General features: G+C 47.3%; 1 protein-coding gene across 7 annotated transcripts in view; it reads right to left on the minus strand.

The window, feature by feature from the left end:
- The window catches only part of WDR25 (WD repeat domain 25), a 141,923-nt gene that overhangs the window by 52,339 nt on the left and 66,151 nt on the right, over positions 1-23,433 (minus strand). For all 7 annotated transcript variants that reach the window (XM_086708811.1, XM_086708813.1, XM_086708810.1 and 4 more), the window contains one exon: positions 3,510-3,657. In XM_086708811.1, coding sequence (XP_086564937.1) covers positions 3,510-3,657 — 148 coding nt within the window. The remainder of the gene's footprint in view (positions 1-3,509; positions 3,658-23,433) is intronic.

The following is a 23,433-nucleotide window of genomic DNA, read 5'->3' on the forward strand; positions in this document are numbered from 1 at the left end:
TTAACGACAATGGGCACCGAGTGACTAATTCCCAAAGCACTGCGGTGAGAACGCCCTGCATTGCCTTCTCCTGGCAGAGAGTTCTAATTAGATTGAAATGAAAAAGCCAAATCACCAAGGGCGGAAAGAGGCAGATCGAGTGAAAAGGGAAATCAAACTCGGTGACGAGAAAGGACGACGAGAGAAGTCAAACCGGGCCGAGAGCCACAGGGGCCGCCCAAGCCCACCGGCCTCTGCTAAAGACAGCATCTACGACAACCTGGGCCAAGGGTGGGGACGCACCAGCCGAGGTGGGAGGCACGGGGGGAGCCACCGATGGGTTTCGCTGCCCAGCAAGGGCCAGCCTCTGCTCACACACTCCAAGTCGCTGCTCCGAGCCAGCCCTGGCCAGATGACGAAGACACGAAGACTCCCAGGGCAGGCCCCATTCTCAAGAGCTCCCACACTAGTCAGGGCGACAAACACAGAGACCAACAGCCCCCTCAGCAGGAGAAGTCCATGTCGGGGCCGGAGGGCTGCTCCAAGGGTGAGGTCCACACCCTGAGACCTCCCCACGAGGGACAAAGGATATCCAACGTGCTCACTGCTACAGCCCCAGCACCAGGTCCTACACATAGCAGGTGCTCAGGAAATACCTGCTGAGTGAATGGAACCCGGCTCTCAACAGGTGATGAGTGCTAGTCCCGGGAGTGGGGTAGCGTGGAAAAGTCCCCCCGTCTTAGGCGAAGCCCTGAGGACAGGGGCTGAGCCTTCCCTCCACCACCCAGTACACCAGCGTTGGAGGAGCACCCTGGGCCTGGGGCCACACGAGCTCCTCTCCAGTGAAGTTCTGCCACAGACTGGGCAGGGCATGCCCCCGCCCCTCCTCCAGCTCTCCACCTCACCCTGGTCATACCCAACCAGCTGAAGATACCAGGCAGACCTGCCCAGAGTGCAAATCAAGCCATGATTCTCTCCTGCTCCAAACTCAGCAACGGCCCCCTACTGCCACCTGCTGTGGCAGTCCCTAACTTGTCAGGAAGACTCTCTTCAAAAAAATCCAAAAATTTCAGAAGCCTTCCCCCACATTCACACACACCCACACATGCCACGGCAGTGTCTGTTTAACATCTGTTGATTGAGAAGATACATCATGACAAAGGGCCACTAAGCATCCATTAATGTTATCAAATGAACTCGTATTTGATTAACCCAACAGCACCGCCAGGATGTGAAAAGCATCACTCCTTCACTCCGAGGCTGGGCAGTGCAGGTACCCATGGGCACCCAATGACCCTGGAGTGGGGGGGGGGGGGGGCAGCGGGGCCAAGAAAAGGAAAAAGACCTCACAGGCCAGGAACCACAGGTCTGCACCCCCAGACTCCCCCCCAACTGCCTGCACCCCACAACGCCACACACTCCACTCCTGTTCCTCTAACAACTCTGTCCTCATTGTTCTGTCTGCTGGGAATGTGCTTCCCTCCTCCTCCACCACACCCCCTCCACCCGGATCTTCTGTCCCCTGGGTCCTGGGTGCTGCCTCCTGCCAGGTTCCAGGCTACAGGCTCTTGCATCTCACTCCATCACCACAACCTGGGATTCTGTCCACACTTCCGTCTCCCCCGGCAGACAAGAGCTTCTGGGGTGGATCCTGGGTCTGCATCTCCAATGCTGAGCATGGATTACTGGGCACATGGGCAACGGAGTGAGCCTGGCAGATTTTTGCACACAAAGAAGATTCTGGTGGTGCGGCCTTAAAGGGTGAGACCCCAGATGTAAGGCTGCAGGAGAAGGCCTAGCACACAGTGGGTGGTCAGGACATTACCCACCGCGGTCATCACCAAGTGGCACCAAACTCCCTGAGCCATGGCACCCTCATCGGCCCTGTGGGACTCACTGTAAGACCACAAATGGTTAGGGAAACACTTTGTTGAGAAGAAAAACCCCACATACACTCAGCACCGTGGAAAGACATAGGATTTGCAAATGCAGACATGGCTCTAAATCCCCACTTGCCACGTACCACAGGGAGGTCGTGAGCTAGCTACTCCCTGCTCTGAGCCTCAGCTTTCTGCCTGTAAAATGAAGAGATTGCAGGCAGCACGCCATGGTGAGGGCCTGTGGCACAGTACCGGCCGCTGACACGGCCACCAATCTTGTCCTCACCCCCGCTGAGGACGCACGGGGCTCAGGCAGAGGAGCCTCGAGGCCAAGCCTCAGCAATCCAGTGACAAGTATGCTCCAGGTGGGACACAAACCCCACCACTACCCTACACCATCCGCCGTATTCCTTCGCCGTGCCCCCTCCCAGCTGCTGGGGAGGGGCTGTGTGGTCGGGCCCAGAGCTGTCGTCTCCTGCTTGCCAGGCCCTGAGAGAGGCACGGACCCCAGGGCCTTTGCCACGGGGTATGGGAGGCCTATGTGAAGACTTGGGACACCCCGGGGATGGGCGGGGACTCCGGCCTCCCCTCCTGGCCCCGGCAGGAGAGTCCAGCAGAAAAGTGACCAGAAGGAGCCCAAGGAAGAGGAGGCCACGTGGGTGCTGAGACCAGCCAACCTGAGTCAGGGGCAGAGGCTTCGAACCAGCTCTGACCCCGTGGCTCTGTCCTCGCCTGAGGACCACGGACAGGACCCCACGCAGGGGCTGTGGCGGGATTAGGTGCTAAGAGTGCCTGTTGCACAGGAGTACTCGCTAATGTAAAGTTCCTTCCACTGACTGCTCTCTCCTTCTCGCCCTGCTTGTCAAGAGCCCCCTTAGGAATGGGGGCGCCTGGGTGGCGCAGTCGGTTAAGCGTCCGACTTCAGCCAGGTCACGATCTCGCGGTCCGTGAGTTCGAGCCCCGCGTCAGGCTCTGGGCTGATGGCTCGGAGCCTGGAGCCTGTTTCCGATTCTGTGTCTCCCTCTCTCTCTGCCCCTCCCCCATTCATGCTCTGTCTCTCTCTGTCCCAAAAATAAATAAAAACGTTGAAAAAAAAAAAAAAAATTTAAAAAAAAAAAAAAAAAAGAGCCCCCTTAGGATTTACCCAGCACAAATCCATCTTACCCAAATGCCTTTTCAGTGTAGGCATTAAAGCAGAACTCGTTTGCAGACTTTCCTTATGAGCTGGAATCATTCCTTGCAGCCTTTCAACGATAATGAATTGACAGGAATTCTAAACTGATTCCAACCAAAGGACATTGTGATAAAGCTAAATCTATTTTGGTACAAATTACATGTCAGAAGTTGATTAAAAAGCTACCTCTTTATCCAGCCCCACAGCTTGGGCTGAGACAACCTTGGGGCTCTGTCCTCCGGGCAGACTGGCAGAGGCCCACCTTGAACCCTCCGTGGAGAGTCGTGGTTCCAGGCAAATGCCCTGGAAACGCACTCACCAAGGTGAGCCTCTCCTGAGGGCTACCTCCTACTGCCCCGAAGCCATATGCAGCTTGTGGCTGCTGACCGCCCAGAGAAGCTTCCCGATGAGAAAGCCGACCCAGCCGCCAGCTCCGAGGAAGGGGCGCCTCGGGGTAACAATGCAGTAAAACACACCTGTTTCAAGGTCCGTGAGGTGTAGGGCGAAGTCGAAGCCCCCGCTGAGGATGCGCCGGCCACAGGGGGACCACCGGGCGGCCCGCACCGCCTCACTGTGCAGGCAATAGGTCTGCAGGCAGCGGCCTGAGTCCACAGCATTCCACACCTACGAGGCAAACACAGAGCCAGACGTCAGAAGCGGAGGCCTGACCTCTGGGGCTTGGCTTGGCCCCTCTATGGGGTGGAGAGGGTCTCCTAGCGGAACTAGATTCCTGTTATTTTACCATCAAAACCACATCTAGCTGTTAAATTCTTCCGTGCAGAAATGTCAAGTTTTCGGGGCTGGTGAGTTGAGGGGGAGCTTTTCCCAAAACCCCTCCCGGGGTCAAGGGGACCCACAAGAACACAGCGTGCCCGAGTCCCGCCTCTCCCCCGCCCGCCCTCCCCACCCGCTTTGCAGCTGCTCACCGCCAAATGTCCCGCTCTGCTCACACTTCTAGCCCAGTGTCGCCTGCGTCTCTGATGGCTGTCCTCCAAGACAGGGCTTCGTGAGCCCTGAGGTGGACACCGCACCGAGTCAGGCTATCCTCTTGGGTCTAGCTTTGAGAGTCAGATTCGAAACGGAACCTGCCACACCTGTGCTTACAACCGGGCAAAGAGCCAGGATCTGCCAGCTGTCCTTTTTCCTGGGGAAGAGGTGCCATCCTTCATTCCCACCCTGGCTTTCTCTGGCGACAAAGCCGATGGCAGAAAGCCCCATGTACATTCAATGACTTCTGAAATATGCTCTTGAGCCCTCAAGTGTAGAACTGCACATTCCAAGGGCCAGGGCCACTCCACACAGGAGAGAGCCCTTCACCAGTGCACCAGCTCGTTCAGGAGCCCCGGGGAAAGGCTGGTTAGCACGGAGCCTGATAGGGCTGGCTCTGGGCCTGGCCAGTCCCCTACCCTCACTGTCAATACAGGAAGCAGGGGAGGCTGCTGTCCATCGTCTGAGGTGGCTTTTAGAGGATCAAACACGAGAGACAGGCAGAGCACCTGCCACCAGAGTGTGGGCCTCGGAGGCAAGCGCCTCCCACGTGATGCTTCCGTTGGCAGATCGTGTGACCTGGCCAAGCAGCCTGGCCTCCCTGGGCCTCAGTCTCCTCCTCTGTGAAGCGGGGGTCAGAGCCCCACCCCAAGGCCTGTGGTGAGGAATGAGTGGAGCTGGTGCGCGGGCTCCTTGGGGCTTGCCGTGCACCCAGCTCCTGACAACGGTGTTCTCTGACCTTCTCTCGGTTACGGTGGGGAACCCAAGCCTCGTGTTCTTCGTCTCCACCCACGCACATCCACAAACCAGATGTGGAGATGGCCTTCCCTTTCAAGACGAGAAAATTCATCCCGCTGCTTCCCCAAGGTGCTCACAAGGCACAGGATCAGAGTTCTGAAAGCATGTTTCCTGGGCATATGGGAATGTCTGAGCTTAAAGAAACAAGAGCAGTTGTCAAAGAATGCTAAGAGAGCTCAGATCCTTTGTTTCTTCTTGGGGGTCAATAGCTGGGGTCTCAAACTGAAACAGTCATGAAATAGCAGCATCTACATTTAGAAATACGGACAGAGGGCCGCCTGGCTGGCAAGGCCAGCAGAGCACACAACTCTTGATCTCAGGCCGTGGATTCAAGCTCCATGTTGGGCACGGAGCCCACTGTAAAAAAAAAAAAAAAAAAAAAAAAAAAAAAGAGTATGGACAGAGGGGCGCCTGGATGGCTCAGTCGGTTGAGTGTCTGACTCTTCATTTCAGCTCAGGTCATGATCTCATGGTTCGTGAGTTCGAGCCCTGAGTCGGGCTCTGCGCTGACAGTACGGGGCCAGCTTGGGATTCTCTCTCTCCCTCTCTGTGCCCTTCCTCTGCTCATGCTCTCTCTCTCTCTCTCTCTCTCTCTCTCTCTCTCTCTCTCAAAATAAGTAAATAAGCATTTAAAAAAAAACAAGAGAAGAAAAATTCTAAAAAAAAGAAATACGGACAGAAATAACAGAAGAAACAACCAGAAGACGTCAACACGGAGTGGAAATTTATGGTAGAAGAACAGAGCATGTCGTTTTTTGCAAAACTAGGGACAAGTATGACTCGTTAATAGAGAAAATAAAGTAGAACTAATGAGCTACACCTACAGAGTTAACAATGGCTAAGCAGTAAAAAACAATATTGATTACATGAGACAAGCTTCATATACACAGCAAGATGCCACCTAAATTACCAAAACACATAAAACATCACTTCACACCTATGGCTTCTATCAAAAACAAGAAAAAAGAACAAGTGTTGGGAGAATGTGGGGAAACTGGAACCTCTGTGCACTGTCGGTGGGAACGCAAAATGGCACAGATTATACGGAAAACAGTACGACAGTTTCTTAAAAAATTATGCATAGAGCTGCCATATGATCCCCCGCTTGTGTGTATATAACCGCAAAATGGACAGCAGGGTCTCAAAGAGGTCCCTGCGCACCAACGTTCACAGCAGCATTACTCACAGGGGCAAAAGGTAGAAGCAATCCGAGTGTCCACTGAGAGAAGAATGGATAAGCAAAGCATGGTCTCTCCATACAATGGACTACTATTCAGTCTTAAAAAGGAGGGAGATGCTGACACCTGCTCCAACACGGATGAACCTTGAGGACATTATGCCGAGTGAAATAAGCCACACACAAAACGGCAAAAAGGGTATATAATTCCACTTACATAAGGTTCCTAGAAGAGTCAAAATCATAGACACAGAAAGTAGAATGGGGGATGCCAGGAGCTGGGGGAGGGGAGATGGGGAGTTAGTGTTTAATGGGGACAGAGTTTCAGTTTTGCAAGACAGAAAGAGTTCTGGGGATGGATGGTGCGATGGTTGTACAATAAGGTAAATGTGCTCAATGCCAATGAACTGTACACTTAAAAATGGTTAAAACGGTAAATTTTATGTGATATGTATTGCAACACAATTTTAAAAACATACATGAAGCAAAATTCTATCAAGCTTATTTGTGCATTTGTAGTAAGACCATAACAACATATATGAAGATGATGGTCACTCTGGGGAAATGGTGGGTGAGGGACGGGGTTGGGTGAAGGGCACTGTGAACACTACACTGTCTTTCTGAGAGAGAGAGAGAGAGAGAGAGAGAGAGAATGCTCTGAAGCAAATATGTTCAAATGTTTCCATCTGTTAAACTCATTCATTTCTTCATTCATTCAACAAACATTTCTTGAGCAGCTGTTATTAGCCAGGCATTATTCAGCAGCAAACAACTAAGACAAAAACCCCTGCCTTCAAAGAGACAGACACTAAACAAGATAAACCAGCAGCATCTCTATAGCATGTAAGGTAGGGGTAAAGGCTGGAGGCATAGTAAGTGAGCAAGAAAGGGGCCCTAAGGGCAGCAGAAGTTGAGATGGTGGCCAGGAAGGGCCTCTCAGAGAAGGTGGCTCTGAAGGAAGATCTGAAGGAGGGATGATGGGAGCTATACAGAAATTGAGGAAGAACCTTCCAGGCAGAAACAGGACCCCTCTGGCTTCTCTACCAGGAGGAGAGTGCAAGGCAAGGGAGACAGTGTGGAGCTTCTGCAAGAATCCAGGGGACAGAGGAGAATAGTTGGACCAGCTGGAGGCACTGGGAAAGTGGCCTCACTTGGAAAGTAGAAGCAACAAAATGAATGGGGGGTGGAGACAAGGAAAGAGAAGAAAGAGAGGGGAGGAGGAGGAAGAGGAGGGGAAGGCACCAAGGCGCAAAGCAGCACACTGGTAGGTCTAAATTCTCGGGAGGGGGGCCTCTGAATCAGCCATGGAGACATGTTAGGGAAATCCATCAATCTGTAAATTGCCCAATAACACTCCTCTGAAGTGAAAAATGCATACTTGGCTCTCCTGGCTGATATATACAAAAGGATAGCGTCAGAATCAATGCAGACCAGTCAGCCACTTCTCCAAGCTACCCAGGGTGAAGGAGAGAAGAAACGTTGCTAATCGCCCTCCCTAATTGAATTTAATGTTCACCGTCAGGTTTTAAAGATTAATTCCCAAACACTGTGGCAGCCTGAAGTGTGTACCTTTTTTCAATTAAGTAATTAGAGATCCCAATCTGCCTCCCTGGAATTAAGGAGTTAAGTCTTCTGTCAAATGTTCTAAGATGGCTTGGTGCATTAACTAGAGACAGACATTCTATGTGTCCAACAGAAGTCAGATTTGGAAAGAACATGACAAGTGAAACACGCATTTGCTTGGCTGTCCTGTATTTACTGTGGTTTCCATGTCCTGGTTACTGATACATGGCTCTATCAGGAGTTCCTCACAGTGTCTTAAGACCTACTGCTTTAACCACAGGTTATGTTCTTTCTGCCTGTTTGCCTTTTGTTTTTGATTACAAAATAAACGCAACCTCCTTGTAAAATATTCAAATTATACAGGTGTACAAAAAAACAATACCCCATAGGAATCAACTATAGGACTGTGGTTCCTCTGATTATATTGGAACTAAGTATGCTCGGGGCGGGGGGGGGGGGTGGGGTGGGGAATGAAACAACAAAGAAACACAAAGAAGAAAATAAGAGTCATCCATAATTCCACCACCTGCACACAGTGGCTATCAAACTTCTGGGTGAATCTTTGCCTCCCATCTGGCCCACCCCTGACAGCTCCTGCCTCAGGGACATTCCTAGTTCAGCTGAAGTTCCTGGCCTACTCTCTACCCCCTGGCAGCCCCTGCTACTCCAGAATATCATTCTAGAGATGACTATCAGACTCACTAGCTCAGCAAGGCTGTGCAACCAGTGCGTAAACTTTGACCAAGCCATTTGCCTGCAAAAGCTTTGGGATTCCTTTATGATGTGTGTCAAAGGCTGGAACTGCACTGAATGTACAGACCAATTTGGGGAGATATCTCAACGTTATTGAGTCTTCCAATGCATGAATAGGATATGTCTCTCCTTTCATTCAGGCCTTCTTTAATTTCTCTAAGCAATGGTTTGTAGTTTTTTGTTTTTATTTTTTTATTTTTTTTTAACGTTTATTTATTTTTGAGGCAGAGAGACACAGCAAGAACAGGGGAGGGTCAGAGACAGAGAGGGAGACACAGAATCTGAAACAGGCTCTAGGCTCTGAGCTGTCAGCACAGAGCCCGACGCGGGGCTCAAACTCACAAACCGCGAGATCATGACCTGAGCCAAAGTTGGACGCTTAACCAACTGAGCCACCCAGGCGCCCCGGTTTGTAGTTTTTTAATGAAAAAAAATCTTATGCATCTTTTGTCAAACTTATCCTTAATTACTTCATATTTTGATGATATTGTAAATGGTATTTTTTATTTTTAATTTCAGGCTCATTTCCAGTAAGTAGACATAAGATCAGTTTTTTAGATCTTGACCTTGAATTCTGCTAAACCAACTTTTTAGTTCTAGAAGTTTTTTTTTTGTAGATTCAGTACAATTTTCTACATAGACAGTCAGGTTGTCTGCAAATAAAGACAGTTTTACTTCCTTCTTTACAATATGGATACCTTTTGTTTCTTTTTCTTGCCTTATTGCACTGGCTAGAATCCCCACTACAATGTTGCATAGACATGGTGAGGGCAGACACGCTTGCCTAGTTCCTGATCTTATGGGGAAAGCAGTCAGTCTTTTATACAGTTAAGTATGATGCGAAAGCTAATGTTTTCATAAATGTCCCTTATCAGTTTAAGAACATTCTATTTCTACTTTGCACAAAGTTTTTTTTTTTTTATCAGAAATGAATACTGTAGATTGTTAAATGCTCCTTCTGTATCTCTTCACACGATCATTTGGTTCTTCTATTTTAGTTCATTAATATGCTGAAATGCACTGACTGATTTCAAATATTAAGTGAAGCTTGCATTCCTGAGACAGATCTTACTTGGCCCTGATATTACAAATAAATAAATATAAGTATATATGTATACACACATACACACACATACACACACACACAGTTGGATTAATTTGCTAAAATTTAATTTAAAATTTTGTACTTATGTTCATGAAAGATATTGGTCTATCACTTTCTTCTCTTACAATGTATTTTTTCCTGTTGGGTATAAGGTAATGATGGCCTCACAGAATGAGCTGGGAAGTATTTCTTCCTCTATGATTTTCTAGAAGAGTTTGAATAGGATTGTGCAGGAGTTTCCCAGGGCTGCCATAACAAAGTACCACAAACTGAGTGGCTTAAAACAACAGAAATGTATTGTCTCATGATTAAGGAAACGAAAAGGCAGAAATTAAGGTGCTGGCAGGGTTGGTGCCCTCTGAGGGCCATGAGGGAAGGATCTGTTCCAGACCTTTCTTCTTGATTTCTACATGGCTGCCTTCACGTTCACATGGTGTTCTCTCTGCCTGTCTCCAAATCTCCCCTTTTGATTAGGACGCCAGTCATACTGGATTATGGCCCATCCTAATGACCTCATTTTAACATGATTAATCTCTGTAAAGACCCTATCTCCAAATAAAGACTTATTCTGAGGCACTGGGGGTTAGGAATTCAAAATATAAATTTTGAGACACGACTCAATCCTTAACAAATTGGTATAATTTCTATCTTAAATGTTTGCTAAGATTCACTAGTGAAGTCATTTGGGCCTAGAGTTTTCTCTGTGGGAAGGTTTTTAACTATGAATTCAATTTCTTTAATAGATACAGGGCTTTGGAGGTTATCTATTTCTTCATGAGTGAGCTTTTCCTGTTTGGGTCGTTCAAGGGATTTATCTGTGTCGTCTAACTTGTAGAATTCACTGGCAAAAAGTTGATCCTCACATGACCTTTGTAGCCTTTTACTATCTTTAGAATCTGTAATCGAGTCACTTCTCACATAATATTAGCAATTTGTATCTTCTCTATTTTATTCCTGATGCGTAGCTGAAGGGCTATCAGCTTCAATGATCTCAAAAAACCAACTGTTGGATTTACTGATTTTTCTCTACTGTTTATCGGTTTTCTATTTCAGTTATTTCTGCTCTTAATCTCCTTCCTTTTGCTTACATTGGTTGAATTTGCTCTTCCTTTTCTCATGTCTTAAAGTGGAAACTGAGATCACTGATTTGAAATTTTCTCCTTTATTAATATAGGCAATTACTGCTATAAATTAGCAGCTGAGAATTGCTCTCTCTACATTCCACAAATTTTCATGTTGTTTTTTCATAAGCATTCAGTTCAACATGTTTTCTAATATCTCTAACATTTTTTTCCTTGACCCAAGGATTATTTAGAAGTGTAATTTTAGTTTCCAAATATTTGGGAATTTTCCAGATACCTGTTACTGATTTTTAACTTAATCCCGTGATCATTAGAGTATATGCTTTGAATGATTTCAAACCTTTTAAATTTACTGAGACTTATTTTATGGCCTAGAATTTGGTCTGCCCTGGTAAACATTCCACATATGCTACAAAAGAATGTACGTTATGCTGTTGTTACATAAAGTGTTTTATAAATGTCAATTAGGCCAAATTGGATGATAGTGTTATTCAAATATTCTGTATCTTTACTGACTTCCTGTCTACTTGAGCTATTGACTATTGAGAAAAGGGTGTTTAAACCTCCAACTATAGTTGTGGATTTGATTATTTCTTCACTCAGTTCTATCAGTTTTGCTTCATGGATTTTAAAGCTCTTATTAGGTGTATAAATATTGATGCCCTTCAAGGAACTGACCCCTTTATCATTATAAGATAACTCTATTTCTGCTAATATTCTTTGCTCTGAAATCTACTTTGTCTGATATGAATATGGCCACTCTGTTTAAAGTTAGTGTTAGTTTGGTATATGTTTTTCCATCCTTTAACATTTAACTTTTTGTGTCTTTATATTTAAAGTGGGTTTCTGGTAGGCATTGTATAAATTGCCTTTTTATCCAATCTAATAATCTTTGTTTTTTAAATGGGTATTTAGACCATTTCATCTATTATTGATGCAGTTTGGGTTTAAATTTGCTACTTGTTTTCCACTCATCTCATCTGTCCTTTGTTCCCTCTTTCCCTTTTTTGCCTTCTTTGGAATTAAGCATTTTTTGTTATTTCATTTTATCTCCCAATGTTAGATTACTAACCGTTAATTTTGTTTTGTTTTATTACTAGTTGCTTTAAGGTTTAGAGCATACATCTCTAACTTATCACAGTCACTTTCAAGTAATATTAGCACTTGCCTAATAAGAACCATAATAATAATACATACTGTGTTCCCCATCTCAGCCTGTATGCATTATCACACGTTTCACACAAACCCCCTAAAACATGGCCATTGTTTTTACCTTAAATAATCAATCATCATTTAAAGGGATTTTTAAGTAAGAACAAAAATTATTTAGATTTACCCACATATTTACCACTTCTGGTGCTCAGCACTCCCCTGTGTAAATGTAGATGTCTATCTGGCATCATTTTCCTTCTGCCTTGAGAACTTTATTTAACATTTCCCATAGTACAAGGCTGCTGGTGATGAATTACTTCCACTTTTAAATGTCTAAAGAAAGTATTTTGCCTTTCCCTTAAAAACATATTTCACTGGGTATTAAATTTGGGGCTGACAGTGGTTTGTTCTTTTTCCTTTCAGTAGTTTAAGTATGTTGTTCCACTGTCTTCTGGCATTATTTCCAATAAGAAGTCTGTTGTCATTCTTCTCTTGATTGCTCAGGATGAAACTTGCCTTTTTCTCCTCCTCTGGCTGCTTTAAAAACTTTCTTCTTTATCGTTGGCTATAAGAAATTCCATTAAGAGGTACCTTGGTGAACTTTTTTCTTCATGGTTCTTGTGCTTAGGGTTCACTGAGTTTCTTGGTTCTGTGGGTTTCCAGTTTTCATCAAATTTGGAAAACTTTCAGCCCGTAGTCCTTTGAATATTTTTTTCTGTTCTCTCTGCCTGTGAAGACTTCAATTTCACATATATCAGGTGAGCTTGAAGTTGTACCACAACTCTTGGATGCTCTGTTCATTCTTCCCCAAGCTGTTTACTCTCTGTATTGCATTCTAAAACAGGTCTTCAAATTTGCTAACCTTTTATAGTTTCCGATTTGCTATTAATCCTATCCAGTGCATTTTTCATCTGAGATTTTTTTTTTTTTTTTCAGTTCTGGAGTTCAAATTGGATCTTTCTTCTATCTTCCTTGTCTCTCCTTAACATGCTCATGCTTGTCTCTACCTTTTTGCATATATGGAGCATATTTATAAATAGTTGGCTTAATGTTCTTACTGACTAATCACACCATCTGTGCCATTTCTGGGTCTGCTTCTATTGACTGATTTTTCTTCTAATCATAGTCTAGATTTTTCTACTTCTTTGCATTCCTTGTAATCTCTGTTTGGATGTCAGACACAGTGAATTTTACTTTAGTGGATGTTTTATATTTTTGTATTCCTATAAATACTCTGGAGGTTTGTTGTGGGACACAGTTAAATTACTTGGAAACCGTTCACTCCTTTCCAGGATAGTTTCAAAGCTCTGATAGGAGGAACTAGAACACTATTTAGTCTAGGGCTATTTTACCCTGCTGAGGGAACACTCTAATGAATTATGAGGACTTCCCACTCTGGCTTGTGGCACTATGAACTATTCTTGGCCCTGGGAGCTCTGGGGATTGCTCACCCTGTTCCTTTTGGGTGGTTCTTCTCCTGCTTCAAGGAATTTCCTCACACACATGTTGATCAAGTACTCCACTGAAGACTCTGAGGGAGCTTCCTACAGATCTCTGGAGCTTTCTGTTGGTGCAGCTCTCTAATCTCCCCTTCTCTGTCCTGAGAACTCTAGCTGCCGTGGCTTCCTTGACTCCCAGCTTTGTCTCCTCAGGTCAGGAAGACCACTGAGACCCATTTGGGTTTCTCCTCCCTGTGTGGCAGTCTGGGAACTCTCACCAGACAGTCAGCGGGAGCAGTCCCCCAGGACCCGTTTCATTTTTCTTCCCCTTCTCTCAAGGCCCACTGTCTCCATTGCCTAGCGTTTTTTTTTTTTTTAATGTTTATTTATTTTTGAGAGAGAGAGGGGTGGGGGGAGGGCAGAGAGAGAGGGAGACACAGAATCCAAAGCAGGCTCCAGGCTCTGAGTCGTCAGCACAGACCCCAACATCGGGCTTGAACTCACAAGCCGTGAGATCATGACCTGAGACGAAGTCGGACGCTCGACAGACTGAGCCATCCAGGCGCCCCTCCATTGCCTAGCGTTTTGATTTTTACATTTTGTAAAAACCACTGCTTCTTACATTTTGTCTGATTTTTTAAATTGCTTAAGATTGAAGCATAAATCTGGTCCCTATTACTCCATCTTGGCCAAAAGTGTAAGTCCTCAAAGTTATTTAGAAGTGTGTGGCTTATTTGTAACAACATGGACGGAACGGGAGGGTATTATGCTGAGTGAAGTCAGTCAGAGAAAGACAGATATCATATGATTTCACTCATATGTGGAATCTGAGAAACTTAGCAGATGAGCACAGGTGAAGGGAAGGAAAACTAAGATAAAAAAAGAAGAGGGAGGCAAACCATAAGAAACTCTTAAATACAGAGAACAAACTGAAGGTTGATGGGGGTGGGTGTGGGGCTGAGTTAAATGGATGATGGGCATTAAGGAGGGTACTTTTCAGGATGAGCACTGGGTGTGATATGTCAGAAATGAATCACTGGGTTCTAATCCTGAAGCCAAGACTACATTGTATGTTAACTTGAGGATTAAAAAAAAAAAAAAAGTGTGTCTTAATTGCCAAATGTTTATGGTTTTTCATATTGTTTAGTAACTCATTATTACTAATTTAATTCCATTGTAAACAGAGACTAGGCTCTCTGTTGTTTCAATCTTTTTAAATGTATTGTGGGGCGCCTGGGTGGCACAGTCGGTTAAGCGTCCGACTTCAGCCAGGTCACGATCTCGCGGTCCGTGAGTTTGAGCCCCGCGTCGGGCTCTGGGCTGATGGCTCAGAGCCTGGAGCCTGTTTCTGATTCTGTGTCTCCCTCTCTCTCTGCCCCTCCCCCGGTCATGCTCTGTCTCTCTCTGTCCCAAAAAAATAAAATAAACGTTAAAAAAAAAAATTTTTTTTTTAAAAATAATAAATGTATTGAGATTTGCGTGTGACCTATCTTAGTAAAGTACTATTTGAATTTGAAAAGCCCACGTAGCCTACACTTGCCATGCATAGTGTTCTATAAATGTGAGTTAAGGTAAGGTAGTTGAGAGTGTAATAGAGATCTCCCATCTTTATTGATCTGTTTGGCTGTCCAATCAATTACTTAGAGAAGAGTTAAGATCTCCACGTATAAGTATGAATTTTTTTATTCTCCCTTTCAGGCTATGAAAAATTTTTCATGTACGTTGAAGCTCTGCTATTAAGTGCATATACGATTGTAAGATCTTCCTGATAAATTGATTCTTTTATCACTATGAAATGTCTTCTCTCTTACTCTTGTTGACAGCATATAATTTTACTTTTGTATCCATTCCAATAATCTCTTTCAATTGCAATGTTTAACCCATTTACATTTAACGTGATTGTTGATATGATCAGAATTACATCTATCATGGGGCGCCTGGGTGGCGCAGTCGGTTAAGCGTCCGACTTCAGCCAGGTCACGGTCTCGCGGTCCATGAGTTCGAGCCCCGCGTCGGGCTCTGGGCTGATGGCTCGGAGCCTGGAGCCTGTTTCCGATTCTGTGTCTCCCTCTCTCTCTGCCCCTCCCCCGTTCATGCTCTGTCTCTCTCTGTCCAAAAATAAATAAACGTTGAAAAAAAAAAAAAAGAATTACATCTATCATTTTGCTATTTGTTTTCTGGTTTTATCTCTGTTTTATTTCGCTTTTCTTCCCTTACTACCTTCTTTTGAAATAACTTTTTACAATTCCATTTTACTTATTGGCTTTTTAGCTATTCCTTGATGTTACTTCTTTAATGGTTGCTCTAGGGATTATAATATACATTCTTAATATTTTAAAGTCTTTTTATGGTTAATATTGTACCAGTTTACATAAAATATAAGAAGCTTGAAACCATAAATGTCTTTCATCCGTGCCCATTCTTTACTCTATAGTTGTCACATGTATCACATCCACATATGTTAGAAACCCCACAAGCAATATGATCGTTTTTGCTTTAAATAGTCATATGTATTTTTTTGTTTAATTTAAGAGGAAAAAATAGTCTTCTATCTTTCCCCACATATTTACCATTTCCAGGCTCTTCACTTCTTCCTGAAGATCTGAGCTCCTATCTGGTGTCATATTCCTCCATCCTAAAGAATATCCTTTAACATTTCTAAGTTGCATGTCAGCTGTCAATGAATTCTCAGTTGCCATTTATCTGAAAATGTCTTTTTTTTCTTTAACATTTATTCATTTTTGAGAGACAGAGACAAAGTGCCAGCAGGGGAGGGGCAGAGAGAGAGGGAGACACAGAATCCGAAGCAGGCTCCAGGCTGTCAGCATAGAGCCTGACGTGGGCCTTGAACCCATGAACTGTGAGATCATGACCTGAGCCAAAATCAGACACTTAACCGGCTAAGCCACCCAAGTGCCCCTATCTGAAAATGTCTTTAATTCACCTTCATTCTTAGACGATACAGAATCATGAGTTAGCATGTTTTTGGTTGTGTGTGTGCGTGTGCGTGTGTGCTTTCTCAACACTTTGAAGATGCTATTCGACTGCTTCTGGACTCCACTGATTCTGATGAGAAGTCCGTGATTTTCATACCATTATTCTCCTCTATGTGATTTTCATTTTTCTCTTGTTACTTTAAATTTTTTAATCTTTGGTTTCCACATGTTTGACTAGGATATGCCATAGTGTGATTCTCTTTATATGTCTTATTTGGGGGTTGCAAAGTTTGTTTGTTTTTTCTTTTGAATCTGTAAATACACACATTTCATCAAATTTGGGACATTTTCAGGCATTATTTCTTCAAATAGTTTTTTCTTCCTCATTCTCTCTCATCTCCTTCTGGGACTCCAATTATACACACAATATCACAATATATATTATACAGATATCTTTGGATATTATCCACAGGTCCCTGTGTATCCTGTTTGTTTGTTTGTTTGTTTTAATGTTTATTTATTCTTGAGAGAGACAGAGAGACAGAGCGTGAGCAAGGGAGGGGCAGAGAGAGAAGGAGATGCAGAATCTGAAGCAGGTTCCAGGCTCTGGGCTGTCGGCACAGAGCCCAACACAGGGCTTGAACTCATGAGCTGTGAGATCATGACCTGGGCCGAAGTTGGGTGCTTAACCGACTGAACCACCCAAGCGCCCCTATCTGTTCTTTCTTTCCCCTACTCCTTTCCTCTGTTTTCAGATTGAATAATTTCTATTGTTCTATCTCCTTCTTCTGACATCTCCATTCTGCAATGGAGCCCAAATGGTGGATTCTTTCTTTCAGATACTGTATTTTTCAACTCTAGGATTTCCATTTGTTTTTCTATATACAGCAGTTGCTATTTCTCTACAGAGATCTCCTGTCTTTTGATTCATTGCGAATATATTTTCCTTTGTATCCTTCAGCACTTTCATAATAACTGTTTTAAAATACTCTGCTAATTTCAACATCTGGATATCTTGGAGACAAGCTCCACTGATCGCCTTTCTCTTGACTATGGGTCCCCTCTTCCTGTTTCTTCCTACAGTGAGTAATTTGGGGTGGAATGCTAGATATGACAAAATTTATGTTGTATAGACTCTAAACTGTTATGTTTCTCTGAAGAACAATTTTGTTTTCAACAGTCAGCTAACTTGGCTCTACTCACATTTTAAACTGTCTCCTCTGCTGTGTGCAGCAGCAGAAATTTCTGTTTGGTTCTCTTAGCCTTAGCTGAGCTGCTTGGAGTCTGTTCCATGCATTGGTCCGGGAGTCATCCAGAGATCCGGGCAGAGCCTATTGACAGAGCTTAGGACTCCTCTTCTCTGACCCTTTCCTTTCTGAGATCTCCCTCCTCACTTTCCAGCTGCCGTGGTTGCCCCATCTGTCCTCTGCTTCTTCAAGCCAGTAACATTGCGAGTTTTCTATCCAACTTTTAGCTGCTGCTCTGCCAGGCACAGATTGGAGCCCACCCCTGGGCAGAAAAACATCAAAGCAGGAGACTCGCCCAGTGCCGTTTCCTTCTTCTAAGAGCTCCCTTCCAGTATCTGCCTGCCTTCTGTTGCTCTCCAACACCTTCAAGTAGCTTACTGTTGTTGTTGTTGTTGTTGTTGTTCAGAGTTTACAGTTGTCAGCTGTACAGTTACTCTGATAGGAACTGCTCCTTCATTACTGGAAGCCAAATCGGACACTGGTTTTGAGCATCTGTTCTGCAGTCCTGGACAGTGACACATCCCCCCACTTCCTCATCTCCACCCCCAGGCCTGGCACACACACACCCCACTGCCCCAGTACTTAGGTAACAATCTCCCTACACCCTGCCCCCCGGTAGGGATATTTCGAAGAGTGAGGGGACGGGAGTATTTGTTCTGTGTGTGAGCTGCTGTGTCACGGAGGTGACAAGAAGGCCAGGAGTGATCTGTAAACTGATGTCATTTACCGCAGGCAGGAACCAGAAGCCAGGAATGATCTGAGGAGACGGGCCCACCCACACTACTCCCCCAGCCCTGCCAGCTTCAGGAAAGCTTGTAGAGAGCCTGGGAAACCTGCAGGGTTCCTAGGATACGTGGCAAAGAAGTTGGAACCAGTTTTGCTTGATTCTCTAAGGGCGGGGTACCGTGGCTGACAGCTGTTGTTACAAGGGGCTCACATTTGCAGAAATAGTGAGAACTAAAATAGTCCCTTCGTTTTACACCATCTTCCTAAGTGCTTCCTAAAATTTTTTCTATACCACATGATGCAAGGTCCCTTAAAGTAAAGAATGAGGACAAACTCAATCAGCACCTGTAAGTACATTATACAGAGAATTCCAAGAAACTCTTCTCTGTATTCAATAAGGTCAGTGCCAAGGGAAGGAGTTTTAAATGTCAGCAGAAGATGTAGAAGGCAAAGAAGAGGTTTCTTGGAGTAGAAAGGATTAAGAGTAAGACGCATCAGAGGTTGCTGAAGAATGCTTGGGGAGCTGGGGGTCCTCGGGGCCACCCTCCTTGTAGAGTGGGGTGACCCCGCCGCAGCCTGCAGGGTCCCCAGTGGGTGGTGCAGCCTTTCCAACGGTGGTGAGTGCGGGACTCTGGCCAGAGCCAGGGCCCCTTCTGAAAGCATCACGATCCTGGATGTTATTCTGAGACAAAATGCCACATCACCTCCCACCTCCAGGTAACAGCCATCCTGAATTCAGCAGTTACTAACGCATCAGGCAAGCTTTCAAGCACTTTGCGAGAATTAACTCGATCCTTACCCCTGCCTATGATTATAAACGCCATCTGACAGATGAGGAAACTGAAGCACGGAGAGGTCATCTCCCCCGGGGCCACACAGTGACAGATGGGGCAGGGAATCGGGCCTGGGCAGCTCAGCTCCAGAGCCTGCTGGCTGAACACAACATGCGTCCACCATCCGCCTGCGATGTGCCCCGTGGTCAGCCAAGCGCTCCCGACCCAGCTCTGTAGGGAACACAGCACAAAGCCAGACTGCCCCTCCGCCCACTGACAGCCCCTCAGCTGTGTCACGCCGGCCCCCCCCAGAACCCCTGCCCCCTAACATGGTGCCCCAAAGTCCTACGGTCTTCCCTCATGCACTTTCCCCTCACCTGCCAGCTCCAATTTCCAAACACACCCCAAATCTAACCACTGCTCCTCACCTCCGCTGCGGCCACCCTCGTCTGAGACACCACCGCCTCTCCCCCGCTCCCTTGCGAGAGCCTCAAAACTGGGGTCTCGGCCTCCACTCAGCCCCACGGGCTGCTGCCGTAGCGGCAGCCACAGTAGCCCTAGGAGCCAGAAGTCAGGCGACACCCTTCCCCCGCTCAACAGCCGGCCGAGGGGCTCCCCGCCACTGGCACAAATCCCTGGCCATCCCCCCTGAGCCTTGTGCCTCATCAGACCCTTCTGCCTCAGGGCCCGCACACCTGCTTTCCCTCTACCTAGAATGTTCTCTCCAGACAGCCCCGGGGCTCACTCGAGTCTCTACCTAGACACAGTCCCTAAACCACCCGATTTAAACACTGCTCCCATCACTCACCTTCCTCTTGGCTGGCTCTACTCTTCCTCAAAGCAGGCATCACTTCCTAACGTATTTATTTTTATTTGTTTGTTTGTTTGTTGTCTGCTTCTCCCACTAAAAGGTAAGCTCTGTGAGGGTAAGGACTCTATTAATTACCTATTTTTGTTCGCTTCTGTACCCCCAGGGTGTTGAACAGGGTCTGGCACACTCTAGAAGTGAAATAAATATGTGTTGCCTAAATGAAGGGATAGATGGAATGGACGAACGGACAGATGGATGGATACACACACACACACACAGATGAAAGGACGGCTCTCCCAGCTACAGTCTACAGCTTGGACAAGCAGATCTCCCCTCGGTAATGTGACTCCACTTGTCTATTAAGTTGAGGAACAGAAGAGGCGAAGTATAATGCCCTTTGGCCATGAGACCTTCTTGCTCTGAGAATAAGTCGTGAATTCTTTCAGTTGGGGGTGCTTTCTTCAACAGTTGGATTATATCACCCGGTAAACACCTCTCCCTCTATGTTCACAAGGAGCCTGGACTCTCTGGCACCATGAGGACTTTGGACTGGTTCCTGCTCCTCTAGAAAATTAAGTGTGAGATGAAATCGCCACAGTTCTAAAGGCCTGGGTTCTTCAAGTGCCACATGCCTCACCTAATCAAGATTCACTTGGTCTCTGGCCTCAATACACAGAGATCCTGTGAGCCTAAGAATTCATAAAGAATGAACGATTTTGGTGAACAAGTGCTGGCTCTCGGCGCGCACATCTGTTTTAATCTTGCGATGCCCTGGATGCTATGTCCACTGTCCACTGTCCTGCCCGATGTCCGTTTGCCCTTCCTCTGGGACGAGCATCCCATCCTTCCGTGGAGAACCATTCACACCCCACTCGGTCGCTGGGGTACATGAGGCACTGACTCTAACCTCTACGAAGGCCATGTAACCCAGGCCTGGTCAATCAGAGGCAATGAGGTCCGAGCCCAGGGCATCAGTGGACAGGGAAAGGGAAGAGGCACTTCCTCTCACTGGGGTTGCAAAGGAGTAGCCCTGAAGCCAAAAGGGGGGGCCCAGCGGGGTGACACGTCCCCGGGACATGCCAAGAGAGACAGAAGGCGAGGGGCAGACCAGGACACAAGGGCCCCCGGGCCCCCAAGTGCAGTTATGCCTGAAACTGTACAACCCTTGACCTCGTCACCTCTCGAGCCAGCAGACTGTTTTCTGCTTCAGCTCCTAGGCACGGCTGCTGGCAACCAAAAGTTGTCACACAAATCCTTCTAGAATTTTGCCATGAGTCAACCCTAAGGTTGCTGACGGCTTCTCACACCACCTTTCTTCTCTCTCAGAAGACAGGCTGCACACTGACACCCCTGGTCTTCCCAGCGCGGCCTGCTCCCCGTAATTTCCCAGCACAGCCACAGCCGGTGGCGCCGCGGGGGCTCACCTGGCACCGCCGGATGTTTCTGTGCGCCAGCCTTGCCTGCCAGGGACCCCTCCGGGCTGCATGTCACAGCTGTCCTCTAGCCCTGAACACGGACAACTGAGAGGTAGCTAACTGCTCCCTATGCACAAAAGCTAAGAAGTGCTCGCTCCTTCCAGAACCGGAGGGGCTGGGAGGAGGGTCTGAAATGGTTAGAGGCAGGGATAATATTATACTTTAACTTCTGTGCACCGCACTCCACAGCACTCTCCAGATGATGGCATCCTGTGATCCTCACGTCGACTCCCAAGTCCACAGGGAAGTCACCTCCGTTTTACAGTTGTGAAAATGGAGGCTTAGAAAGGGTGGGCCGCTCTCATTCATTCCCTGGGTTTATTCAACAGAGATTCATTCGGGGCCCAGTATGTGCCAAGAATGTTGCCCACTGCAGGAATCCCGGGGAATAGAACCACTCATGAGAGTCTAGTGAAAAAGACAGACATTAAGCAAATGTGTAAACAGGTACCACTGGGGAGAAGTGGAAGGCAAGAACGGGACTCTGGGAAGTAGTAACAGCAGGTGAAGTGTAAATTCAACTGGGGAGGTGGGCAGGCTTCTGAGGAAGGAGTGAGGCCGCAGGGAGGAAGCCTCGGGGGAGAGGGGAGGGCAGGCCTATCTCCCCCCGTGTACCACGGGAGGCGGCTGAAGGCTCAGACGCAGCAGAGCAAAGCAATGATCAAATTTTCCTTTTTAAATTTTTTTTTTCAACGTTTATTTATTTTTGGGACAGAGAGAGACAGAGCATGAACGGGGGAGGTGCAGAGAGAGAGGGAGACACAGAATCGGAAACAGGCTCCAGGCTCTGAGCCATCAGCCCAGAGCCCGACGCGGGGCTCGAACCACGGACCGCGAGATCGTGACCTGGCTGAAGTCGGACGCTTAACCGACTGCGCCACCCAGGCGCCCCAAATTTTCCTTTTTAAAAAATGCACGCTGCCGTGTGAGAGGCCAGAATGATGCGGGGAGACCAGTGAAGAGGGCATTCGGAGGGAGAGAACGGGCCGGGTCCAAGGAAGCAATGGGCAAGCCAGGAACCGAGCACACACTGGACGTGCGTTGTGGAAAAGGGTCACCAGGACTTGGGGTGGATCCGAGTGAGAGCAGCTGAGAGGCGGGGTGCCGGGGCTGTGGGGACACCGCAGGAGAGAGCATGCTCCTGGTCACACTGTGCTCGTGGCAGGGAGAACAGAACCTGGGACGTCTCCTTCCCATCACGGCACCACCTTTCCAAGCGATGGCAGTGGCAGGGGGTGGGGATCCACTCCATCCGAGCCAGGGTGAGGGGCAGCCTCCAAGTCACCGGGTCTGCTTCTTCCACATGTGGATAGAGACTGGGGCTGCTCTTGGCACTTACCAGTGGGGGCTCCTTAGAGCACACACTTACTTGGTTCCAATGGCCTCCAGCTTAACTCCTTCCACAGCCCCCATAGGAGGTTTGGGGGCGGGGGGGAGGGGACCCTGGTGTCCCGGCTGTCATACACAGCCTTGTCCCAGGGGACGGTCTCCTGACAGCTTTGCCAGAGACCCAGTCGAGAAAGCCGATCCCACCCCCGCCCAACAGGCAGCCAGGGCAGGGCCCCACAACAGAGGTGACCATCTCAGAAAGTGAGGTCACTCAGGTCCCGCTGCCATGGCAACCACCAGAGGCCTGAGCTAGGCGGTCTCCACACAGTGCCAGGCTGAGCTCCGACAGGCCCACACTGCTGGCCCTCCACGACTGGGTTGGGACGGGGGTGATCGTTTTCATCGAGACTCCTCAAAATAGGCATAAAAATGAATGCCAACCTCTCATTCCCAAAACTCCATCCAGAAACCCAATAAGGAGGTACTCTAGGAGTCTTCTGGCTATAAGGACTTTGGTGGCTATGGGCCCCTGCTTGGCACACCCAGGGGCCCAGAGGACGGTTGTAAATGGGACCGGCCCAACAGGAAAGCATCCAGCCGACATGGGAGGCCCCAGTCGCCTGCCCAGCCCCACCTCTCCCCTCTTCCTCATTCACGTGTCAACTTCCAAACATGTTTCGTAAATGTGCCCGGCTCTTTGCCCCCTCAGATTTTACACGTGCCCGTCCCTCTACTCGAAGCAGTTTCTTCCCTCTCTATCGGGTTGGCCCCTTCTCTTCCTTCCAGTCTCAGCTGAGATGCTCCTTCTTCCAGGAAGCCCTCCTGACTCCCAGAGGCTGAGGTAAGGTCCCGGTGGATGTTCCCACAGTGCCCCTCTGGCGGGACCGGATGCACCACATGGTGAGGGTCTGGATGCCATCTGACCTCCCCTCTCCTGAAAACAAGTCAAGAGTGGCCGTCATGAGGGGAGACGGTGGTCAGGGGATCTTGCAGCTGGAAGGCCTGCTTTGTTTTCTATTTTTAGTCATTATTCCTTTCCCCCATTAC

Source organism: Puma concolor, chromosome B3 (genome assembly GCF_028749965.1).
Source record: "Puma concolor isolate L17-30 chromosome B3, mPumCon1.1.hap2, whole genome shotgun sequence".
Lineage (NCBI taxonomy): Eukaryota > Metazoa > Chordata > Mammalia > Carnivora > Felidae > Puma > Puma concolor.